This window comes from Malania oleifera, chromosome 2 (genome assembly GCF_029873635.1).
Source record: "Malania oleifera isolate guangnan ecotype guangnan chromosome 2, ASM2987363v1, whole genome shotgun sequence".
Taxonomy (NCBI): Eukaryota; Viridiplantae; Streptophyta; class Magnoliopsida; order Santalales; family Ximeniaceae; genus Malania; species Malania oleifera.
The window spans coordinates 134768075-134780126 of NC_080418.1; the positions used below are offsets into that span (position 1 = coordinate 134768075).

General features: G+C 35.5%; 1 protein-coding gene across 1 annotated transcript; it reads left to right on the top strand.

The window, feature by feature from the left end:
- The first annotated feature begins 1414 nt into the window (after positions 1-1414).
- LOC131147967 (tubulin beta-4 chain) lies at positions 1415-5546 on the top strand. Its single transcript, XM_058097665.1, has 4 exons — positions 1415-1561; positions 2373-2775; positions 3097-3366; positions 4558-5546. The coding sequence occupies exons 2-4, from the start codon at positions 2382-2384 to the stop codon at positions 5232-5234; spliced, it is 1341 nt and encodes a 446-aa protein (XP_057953648.1). The 5' UTR covers positions 1415-1561; positions 2373-2381; the 3' UTR covers positions 5235-5546.
- Positions 5547-12052: the final 6506 nt, after the last annotated feature.

A 12052-nucleotide genomic window follows, 5' to 3' on the forward strand; every position in this document is an offset into this window, starting at 1 on the left:
ACATGTCTTTGAGGTTTGAAGGTGAGAGGCCTTTGTTTTATGCAAGTCCTCCTGATAGTTAAATGTTAGGTAAATAGCACCGTGAAAATAATTAGGGAGAAATCTTAAATATTAACCTTGAAAGGATAACCGAGAGTTATGTTCTTAACACACTTTTGGGAGTCTTGAGGTGAGGATAATCTCTGTCCTTCGCAAAACTATCCAATATTTAAAGGCTAGGTAAATTGAATAAACAGAAAAATTAAGGTCTTGATTGGTTAACTTTAAATGTAATATTTTGACTAATCAGATACTGTCTATTAGATGGGCGTAAAGGGATGCTAATACCTTTCGTTTGCATAATTGTACTCCTGAATCCAAACTTGGTGATGTAGACCATTGACTATTAACTTCCTTAGACCTAGTTGAGCAATGAACCGGTAATATGTTAATAGATGTTCTAACTATACCTAAAATATTTCTCAATCTCATATATTGCACTAGGCATCATATTCCATATCATATCAAGTCTGCCACCCAATCGAAGCGATTCAGAATTTCGATCTCACCCGTTATGTGGAATTGACCCTTTGGGACGTTGTGACAGCCATCTTATAGCCTTATAGATTTAATTAGGTACATAATTTTATTAGGTTTCATGTTAAAAGCATATATTTTTTTTTCTTTGTTTGTTGTATTCAAACTTGTCAAAGATATAATGGCCTTCTTCTTAAACTAATGATTTACATGTTGAACCAAATACTGACATGAATATCATATGTATATTCTTGAAACCTTACAATACAAACTAAATAAAAATATTCTCTTAAGTAAGATATTTCATCATTAGGAATGAAATTTTCAATGAAAATATTTTTGATGCTGTATAGCAAATGTATTCTAAAAGCTTTTAAGTTAATTTTTTAAATCGAGTAAATACGATAGGTAGGAATCAAAATTTTAAATACTTTCTTTTTAAAAAAAAAATAAACTTTCAAAATGTAGTAAATATTTTAATAATGTGCAGCTTAAAAATAATAACTTCACCACCATATATCATTGTTTGTTTTTCAATTTAAATTTTTGGGCTTTAAATGTATTTTTTATTAGCTTACCATAACACCATGTGAACTCTTGTCTCATCATCATCCATCACTCACATGACACAACAAAACAACAAAAAAAAAGAAAGGAAAATATTTTAAAAATAAAGAGGAGCCTCCCGTGGTCTCCGACCGAGGACAGAAAAGTCATTTTACTCAAGGGTGCTTTCGTCAACCACATCCGCCAGATTTTTAAAAACGCAAAGCTGCAGTTCCCCCATCCAAATCAAGCCACCCTCCAACTCATCCCCACCGTCAAAACCCTTCCATCCGACGGCATCCGACGGACCCACGCAAAATAGGAGGGAAGCAACGCTGACCGTCCGATCCCACACTCTCCACTCTCACTCCCCACCAGTATATAACCCCCATTTCCACGAACTAGTTCCTCTGCATCTTGAAGAACTCCAATCCATCCCCGGCGATAGAGCCACGCTCTCTACCTGCTCGATAGAAACCCTTGGATTCTCTCTCTGTCCGTATGTCTCTGTTTTCTCAGATTTCTGTTTTTTTTTTCCCTCTCAGATCTGTGTAGATTCTGTTCATTGATGAGAAAATGGCGAAAGTGAAGGAAATTTATTGATCTGATTTTTGTTTCTTTTTTTAGTTGTTTTGGTTTTTAAATTACTAGGTCCGATTGATAAGTGCTTCTTCTTCTTTTGTTTCCTGTACTGTTGATTTTTTTTTTCAATTTTAAAATTTTCCTACTTTTATCGGCGACAGTGGGAATTTTGGGTTTGTTTCTTACATAACATTTATTTAGATTTTGATAGTCCACTCGGATTTTTCTGCTTGTTATTAGAATTTGTATGCATTCACGTTGAATTTTCTTGGCGACCTGCCGTATTGATGTTTGATTTGTTTATATTGTAAAATCAACTTGATTCCGTGTATCTGTAGTATCTTTTAAAATATTCATGACACATTGAATTTGGTTTATCTGTTTAATTGTGATTTCGTAAAGTTGCTTCCTTAAAGCAAATAGTGGCAATTTAGTAATCATCTCCTTTGATTCTCATATAACTTTTATTTTGAGTTTGATAATCTACACGGTTTCTTCTGCTTGTCGATTAGAGTTTGTATGCATTCGTTACGAATTTTCTCGATGACCTATCAATAATGATATTTGGTATGTTTATATGTAAAATCAACTTGATTTTGGACCTTTAGTATCTTTTCAATGTTCTTGACGCATGAATTTGATTTGTCTACTTAGTTGTGATTTTGTAATTTTTTTTTTCCCTAAAGGAAATAGTGGTAATCATTTCTTTCCATTATTGCCTTAATCAGTGAACAAAAATGAGGGAAATCCTTCACGTGCAAGGTGGACAATGTGGAAACCAGATTGGATCAAAGTTTTGGGAGGTTGTGTGTGATGAGCATGGCATTGATCCAACTGGCCGGTACACTGGAACCTCTGATCTGCAATTGGAGCGTGTCAATGTCTATTACAATGAGGCTTCTTGTGGACGGTTTGTTCCTCGTGCTGTGCTCATGGATCTTGAGCCAGGTACCATGGACAGTGTGAGAACCGGTCCTTATGGCCAGATATTCAGGCCTGACAACTTTGTGTTTGGGCAATCTGGTGCGGGGAACAATTGGGCTAAGGGCCATTATACTGAGGGAGCGGAGCTTATTGATGCGGTTCTTGATGTTGTGCGAAAAGAAGCAGAGAATTGTGACTGTCTTCAAGGTATAATGCTGTGTATTCAAACGTTTTGTTTTTCCTGAGTAGGGAGTTGCATTGAATGTTTGATGCCGTATTAATTGAATTGGAAATTGGAATTAAAATCTAGTGCCATATGATATTATGCAATCAAGAGATGGATTTAATCAATTTTATAATGCATATCGGTGTCTGGGAACATGGTATTCATACTTTGGATTTAGATTTGTCTGAATTTAGACAATTCTTGTTATAACTTTTACACTTTGTATTGCATTTTGTGCAAATTCACATAAATTTATATACAACTTGTTGCTGTTGTTGATTGGTATTTTTTTTTTCATGCAGGTTTTCAAGTGTGCCACTCACTGGGTGGTGGTACTGGTTCTGGAATGGGTACTTTGCTGATCTCAAAGATCAGGGAAGAATACCCTGATAGGATGATGCTCACTTTCTCAGTGTTTCCATCCCCAAAGGTTTCAGATACAGTGGTTGAACCATACAATGCTACACTTTCTGTCCATCAGCTTGTTGAGAATGCTGATGAGTGCATGGTACTAGACAATGAGGCATTGTATGACATCTGTTTCAGGACACTCAAGTTAACTACTCCTAGCTGTAAGAGTTTCATGCTTTAGTTCTAGATGTAATTGTTTCACGTGCACCAATTATAGGTCATTCAATCTTCATATGCTAATTACTTGCACTTTTATGAACTAGTTGAGATGGATTTTTGCTCATTTAAGTGATTTTACCATGGATCTGCGTTTTAATGATTAGGTTGTTCTTTGCTTGGCATTTTCGAGTAACTTATCTGTCTTTCAAAGTTAAAATCATGGGAACTCTAGCTCTTTAAACTAAGGAAGCACTTCGAAAAATGCTACTGCAACTTCTGAACATATGTATTTTAACACTCTTGCACATGCATTTTTTCTTGGAGATGAATTAGTATTTGATTTAGAAAATTTAAAAGTGTTTCTCTTGTTAAAATTTTGGTGCCTTTTATTTATTTATTTTACTTTCTTTTTGCCAACCCCGCCGGGGGGGGGGGGGGCGTAGTATGTTAGAACTTAGATTCTTTGAGATGATATGACAAAAATCTGAGAACTACTATTTCCATATTATTTTGTATGCTCCACAGGATTTATAGTCATACAGGATAAACATTTGTGAATGTATTAGTGCATTTTCTCTGATTTATTTCCTACATGAAAATTCATTGGTAACATCTTGGTTGGTTGCAAGCTGTATGTTGTGGGCCTAAATTTCTTTTGAATTATTGGTGCTGTGACAGTTTACTTTGGGTTTGTGCTTGAACTGGATCTTTGTGGGATCCACGTTATTAGGTCTTGTGAGATATTTTATTTAAGTGTTTGTTCTTTGGAGGAGACAAGCATTTTACCAAGGTTATTGCTGTTTGCTACCATAAGTAGGCATATGGTTTTCTTGGGCCCAATGTAAAGCATGTGAGGTTGCACAAGTCATGACTTATGAGAACTGAGAAGCCTCAAGATGAGCCTGCCATTAAGTTGTCAGCATTTCCAATCTACATGATTTATATGATACTGTGGACTATGCAAATGAGTTTATTTTAGAGCCATTGCCTGACGCATGAAAATTTTTTTAGTATCACAAAATGGGTCAGTACAGTTTATTATCTTGATTAGGGTTGTCCAAGGGGCTGGATCTTTACACAATTTTTGCTTACAATATTTGCCCTCCAAAATAAGAAATGTTTTTTTGTACTCACAAGGTTATTATTATTACCTAATACAATTAATGATGGTGTTTTATTGATTGCTATGACAGTTGGTGATCTGAACCATTTAATCTCGGCAACAATGAGCGGTGTCACTTGCTGCCTAAGGTTCCCTGGTCAACTTAACTCTGATCTCCGAAAACTTGCTGTCAACCTCATCCCTTTTCCTCGTCTACACTTCTTCATGGTTGGGTTTGCTCCTCTGACCTCACGGGGTTCCCAGCAATACCGTGCACTTACTGTCCCTGAACTCACCCAACAAATGTGGGATGCCAAGAACATGATGTGTGCTGCAGACCCACGTCATGGACGCTATCTCACTGCCTCTGCCATGTTTAGGGGCAAGATGAGCACCAAAGAAGTGGATGAACAAATGATCAATGTTCAGAATAAGAACTCTTCATACTTTGTGGAGTGGATTCCAAACAATGTCAAGTCAAGTGTTTGCGACATTCCTCCTAGGGGGCTTTCCATGGCATCAACCTTTATTGGGAATTCTACCTCCATTCAGGAAATGTTCCGGCGTGTAAGCGAGCAGTTCACAGCCATGTTCAGGAGGAAGGCTTTCTTGCATTGGTACACAGGGGAAGGCATGGATGAGATGGAGTTCACCGAGGCTGAGAGCAACATGAATGACCTTGTGTCTGAATATCAACAGTATCAAGATGCAACGGCTGATGAAGAACTTGATTATGAGGATGAAGAGGAAGGAGTCCATGAAATGTAATGAAGTATGAGAGAAGAGGAAGGAATCCATGAAACGTAATGAAGTATGAGAGAGCCATAAACCTCTGCTACTGCATTTGGTAAATAATGCCTAAGTATATTAACTACTTCTGGTTGAGTTTGAAGGTTTTTGGGTCATTCTATGGGTGATGATTGTGATTTGTGAGTAGTAGACTGCTAGAGAGTTGGAAAAATGTCTGTTTGTTCATTTAGACAATGGTAGGCTTTTAATATGAGCTGTTATGAGATGTGGAAAGTTGTTTTGTAATGCTATTCTCAATCGAATTTTATCTATCTTGTTTTTATTGTGAAATTTGTCATGATCATTTTTTATACAAGTGTTTTTAACCTTCCATTTACTATGTGATGGTTGTTCATGATATAGAATGTCTGGAAACATGGATTTTAAATATTAAATTAGGATAAACTAAATCTGTCCAGAAATTCAAATCTCTTTAACGTAGGGTAGGGTCTGTGTTTTGGATGGGTCGTCTATCTGGGGTGACACCCAGTCAGCAGTCCATGGATATCATACAAGAAAATAAAATCATAGGTGGGCTTTAGAGGGTGCCCTTCAGCCAGCATGATGTACATAATCACATGTGAGCTTTGTAGGACTAAGTCAGTCTAGTACTAGTAGTGCATGTGTACCCATATGAGATTATCCGACCAAAACATAAATTAGTACTAGGCTTTGGGATAGACACCCTCATTAATTGATGTGGTGTGAAATTGGAGAACCTAGTTGCATTGTGTCATGCTCATGTAGTCATGTACCGTGGTCAGTCCACAGAATAATAATTAAAAGTTTCAACTTATCATAATTGGAGTCTAATTTTCAACATGTTTAGGAAAGTTGCTAGCACGGCTGCTAAAATTGTGATTTGGATTGTAGAATGGTAGGATCTAGATTCACCCAAGGTCGCAATGAAAATTGGAATCAAGTAGAATTGTGATAGAATTGTAAATGAATCATTGGAATCGTAAAATTTGAATTGTCGAAGCAAGTAGAATTGGTGGCTGGTGTTCGATCATAAGCAGCCAATGGTCTGTGTTCAATTAACAGTTCTTTGGTGTACAACTGGGGTTGTTGGTTCGACGAGAAGTTGGTCCTCGGTGCTCTTCTTTCTTTGGTGTTCGACAAGAACACCTCAGTCCTCTTCAACACAATTGTTCAATCAGCAGCAGCCAAGAAAAGAGCCACGCCAACAGGCCTAATAGAGCTGCAGGGGAATGATTTGAAACAAATTTGGCTCTTAGAAGAGCTTTGCTTTTTCTCCTTCTTTTCTTGCTCTTCTCTTTATTGTTTGAAAATTTTATTGTATTTTAAGCTTCTCATACTTAGTCACTAACCAAGTTTTTAGTCTTAAGACTTGTCATAAAATTCTATATATATAATTTTTAATATTTATTTTACACAAAAAGTAGAATCTTATGATTCTCGATTCAATTCTACAATCCTATCCTGCAGACCCCTCCAAAGATCCCACTTGAGATTGTGATTCTAATAATCTTGGTTGCTAGTTCTATAAACCTTGTATGGATGAATTACCAAAATAATAATTTCCTTTAGATCCACAAACAGACTTTATATGATGCCAAGACACACAATTATAGGAAAGATTAAAATGCACAAAGTTACAAAGATCAAATATATACTGCAAATTAGACTAAGCATGCATAATAACTATTAATTTAGTGACCGTTTAATATCATTGTCAAAAATTAGAAAAATAAAAACCAAAAATGAAAACTAAAAATTAGAAATAGAAATTAAAAACTAAAAATCAGCAACCTGTTTGGTTAATATTTATAAAACTAATACAAAACCAACAACATAGACATATGGTTTTTTTATAATCCGTTTCTTTACTATTAAGAAACATAAACATAAAATAAAAAACAATAACTATACCAAACAAATAAAAAACAGCAACGATACTAAACAAACCATTAACTAGTATAATAGAAAGACATTTTATATATGTCGCATGGATGTGCGTAACAATGTACAATGTATCTCCAAAAAGAGAAGAGGCACTAGTTATGATTCAAGAAAAAAATTTTAGACCCAAGCTTAGATTACTAAGGTTATGAGACTCGAACATTCATTTTGTAAAAATCTGTTCAAAAAAATAAGACTCAACGACACAATCCTAATACCAAGTGTGTTCTTATAAATAAAGGTTCAAAAGTTGACACGGGAACCAAGCTAGGTGCAATCTTGGAGCTTATCAAGTATAATTTTGAGTTTTACTTTTGTTGTGAAAATAATGCCTCTTCCAACAATGCACAGCAGAATAAACATTGTAAATGATCAAACAATACCATATGCAACAATCTCAATGGTAAAATGTAAAATTATTTTACAACCATAGCAATATAAAGAAAGTAAAGATAAGAGCAGCGACACCAGGAATTATGTGGTTCGGCAAAGCCTACATCTACGGGAGCAATCGACAAGATATTTTATTATGAAAATCAAAGATACACACTCAAAGATCTTCTCTCCTTCTCTTACCTTCTCTCTTGTTTCTTGCATGTCAAAATATGCCTAAAGAACATATATAACAAGCCCTCGGAGGCTTCCCTCCAAATCCCCAGCTGTCACACCGTTTGCATTCAAAATTCAAATATTTTCTCGCAGCCCAAAAGCACTCGTTGACGAGAACAGGACACTCGTCAATGAGACAGAGAAGACTCCTCGTCAACTAGTCTATCCACTCGTCTACGAGTCTTTAAACTCTGAGGTTTTCTGGCTCTTAGAATCTCCTCGTCGACGAGTCTTTGTTGTTGCCCTACACCAAGAACACATCCATATGTTTTTCTCCCTTTATTTATAAACCCCCGAAGTATAAGAGCCACACCATAAACAACAATTTTTTTACCAAATGAATTGTTTCTCAACTCCACTAACTACACTCTCCTAATAGACTTAAACATGTCAATAAGGTATAGGGCATTTTTCACAAGTTGTTGAGATCATCTCATTGGGCAATCAAAAAAATATTTGAAAAAAAAAAAAACAAGGGTCATGTCACTGAGTTTATTAACAATCATATCTATATTGATGGAATTTAAGACTTTTATATTGAAGGTCTCAAGTTCTAATCTTGGGTAAGGATGAGAAGAGATTTGTATAGGGATGGGTTGCCTCCCGAAAGTGAGGGACAAAGCTCAAGAAAAGAAACAAAAGAGATACAAAAGCTATGAAAAGGGAAAAGAAGAGGAAGAGTTAATAGAGCATGAAGAAATGAAAAATCTTAGGAAATTAACCTTTGTATTACAAATAATTCGGCTTGCGATGATACTAGACAATAGGAAGTGAAAAGAAAAGAATAAAGACTAAGTGACAATGGTTGAATATGCTTTCAAGTTTGAAAACATTTTTGGGTTATTTATGAAAACATTTGAAGTTTGTATGATTTTGGTTTCTTTGGGAGAAAAACCATAAAACCCAACTTGAAATCCCTTAAGTTATCTTCTAGAAAAGATACTTTTTAATCTATTCAACAACTACATCATGAATGATTTATTAAAAATTTGAATTTTTTGAAAGACATGTTTGGTTTATTTTGAAGGAGAACCATAAAACCATTTTGAAAAATGTGGGTTTTTGGAAGGAGAATCAAAAACCCAACTTGACCGCCCCTAAACTGTAACATCCTCAAAATTTTTACCATTTTTTTTTTTTTTTATATATCTACATCCATACCTAAGCAGCAGAAACATAAATCATATAACCATTTATATATATACTATAAAATACCAGAATCCAGTATATACAAGTCATAACCATACAAAATAAACCCCTCTAGCATCATTTACCTCAAAAATACAAAACTTTGTCATAACTCACCCTATAACTGGGGTAATCAAGTAAACTTCCTATCTGCGAGCCTAATCTGCTTGCCTAACTGTCTCACCTGAAAAATGGTAAAGTAATGGGGTGAGTCGACGCTCAGTAAGTGGAAATATGCTATTACTAGTGTGTGGCGACCGAGTAATAAAATTATAATAATATTATTTAAAAACTGCATAATCTGGCAATTCTGTACAACACATGTTTAATAACTTAAAACATTTGTATCATCTGAACTTTCTATCATTCATAGTGCTACATCATACTATATACAATAAAAGTTGTAAAACTGTATACATATACATAACTGTGTTCTTTCCCTAAGACTCTATATGTCATGATTTGACCCCTCATGACAGGGTTGTGCGGCCCGTAGGCGGGACATAACCTGGTCGGCCCTCCAGGTAAGTCACTATACTCTACACTACCTTAGCCCGGCCAAACTGCATACTCTCCTAGGTGCGGGATTGACTACTACCTCATCAAATCGGCCCCCTCAACCCAGTGAACTGAGGAGCTGCCTACTCTCCGAGCACGACTGACGGTACCCACACACTATTTGAGATATGTGGTTGCACTCTATCTATATCTAGCAACAGTACAGTACTCTGTATTTTTTATCTGTATCTGTTTGTAATCATTTCTTAAGGATCTAATACTATATATATATATATATATATATATATGCTCTTTTACTGTTTTTATCGTGTTTCCAAAATTACCATAACGATATCTTTCTATATTGTAAATCCTGTAATCTATGTATCATATATCTATAGCATCTTGATGCTATCTCTGTATATCTGTCTATATAATATGTCTATATACTCTGTCTGTATGCTCTGAATGTTATGGTAATAGGAAACATGACAAACTATAAATATTGTATACACCGTTCTGTATAAAGCTGTAATATATACTGATCTAAGTAAAACTGTAATATACTGTTCTAGATAAAATATTTGTAATATACTGTCTATATATGTGTAATCAGTATAGTATGATATACTGTAAAAACTATATAAGTTCTTCATCACATAAATATTTACTTAGGCCACACAAGTATTTAAAACTCATATTCTGTAAAATCGGATAATAAACTAGTATGTACATATGTGTAAAATCTTTGATAATGTCGCGACCTACTTATTTTTCCATTTTTTTTAATAATAATATCATCATATTATAAAATCAATACTACATATCCCATAATCCAGCTCAGCAGGTCATCATCCACCTGGACTCGTGGGTACCAGGGATATAACAGAACATACAACAGAAGCCTATGCAGCTGAAAGTATAAAATCATATACATCTCATCATAATGTGCATAACACATTCTAGAGTACTACAAACACTATCTCTTAGTATATACATCCCAAAAATAAATCTAGGGACAATTCTCACAAAAATCTAACTATCGCTACCAAGACTCACCCTTCCAACAAGGGCAAATAACTTGCTCTATATCAGCGGGGCTTTTCCCGCTCTCCTATCTGAGGCTCCTAAAAAGTTAATGAAATTTAGGGGTGAGACACCTCTCAATAAGGGAAATAAACTAATACTAGTGTGCGGTAACATAAGTATTCGTGTTCTACATATATCACATATAACATATTCAGTACTGTTTATCAAATCTGGGAAACATATGTATAACAAAACATGACAGAACATACTGCATTTTTCATAACATAATGTCTCATCTCATATCATAATAGTAACATAAAACAATCCTAGTAGGTTAGCTGGCTGTTGTCATATATTACCCCCATATGACTGGGTTGTGTGGCCTGAAGGTGGGACTTGACAATGGTTGGCCGACCACTGCCAAGTCAATAGTCTAGTCTGTAGGTCCGATGGGTCTACCCAGACTGGTCCGTACACCAGGGGCAATAACAGCACACTTCTTGAAAATAACCACATCGACCCTCCAATCTCACACCACTCCGTACAGCGGGGTTAACACAGATTTCATGATCACGAAGATCATGGACACATAGCAACGGTACAGTGTAAGTGCTAGCCTAAACCAAGCCAACCAGGTTCTAATATCATATACTGAAATCGTGATACATATATATCTCATATCATTTATTTTCACATCAATTATATCATTTCACATATATACATGTATAATGAAAATAATCGGCCCGTACGCCGGTATTACACATTTTATCATAGCATGGCCCGTATACGGGCAAATCACATAGCACAGCCCATACGCTGGCAAATCACATAGCACGGCCTGTACGCCGACAAACATATCCACATAGCACGGCCCGTACGCCGAAAAAGCACACACACACACACATATATATAAACATCTTGGCTCGTACGCCAGTTTTCCATCATAAAAATTCATATCGTAATCACATTCCCAGAAAACAGTATTTCACAACATTTTTACTCATGCCACACAATAGATTTTCACATATTAAATCATATGATCATTTTCATAGTATTTTGTAAATACAGGACATATATGTAAACATATACATTTTCCGTAAATCAAATGCTAAGTATATATATATATATAAGCATTTTCTCAAAAACAAAGCTAGCTTAGTTTATCCCCTTACCTAAATCTTACAAAGCCCCTAAGAAAATCTTCCCTACACCCGCAGGGTTCTCAACTCAACAACCCTGGAAACGAAAACTCGCAGAATTAAAGTTCAATATTCTCGTACGTACAACATTTCCTATAACTATCACAAAGTCAAATTTGGCTTAAAAACCTTACCTAAACTTAGGGATGATTCTCAATGTTCCCAACTAACACCCCTGGAATGAAAATTTCCAGTATTAAAGTTCAGTATTTTTAAACGTATAACACTTTTCTCAACTGTCACAAATCCAAATATTGAGTAAAAAGCCTTACCTTGACTTGGGGATGACTTCCAACTTCGTTTTCCAGACGATCCGCTTTGGTAAACTTGTAGAGAACTTCGCCGGGAGCG

What these genes read in the sequence shown, in the direction of transcription:
- LOC131147967 (XM_058097665.1), top strand. Translation starts at nt 2,382, where the DNA reads ATGAGGGAAATCCTTCACGTGCAAGGTGGACAATGTGGAAACCAGATT. An exon ending in GAATTGTGACTGTCTTCAAG is followed by an intron (nt 2,776 to 3,096) that starts GTATAATGCTGT and finishes TTTTTCATGCAG; the next exon opens with GTTTTCAAGTGTGCCACTCA. An exon ending in CAAGTTAACTACTCCTAGCT is followed by an intron (nt 3,367 to 4,557) that starts GTAAGAGTTTCA and finishes TTGCTATGACAG; the next exon opens with TTGGTGATCTGAACCATTTA.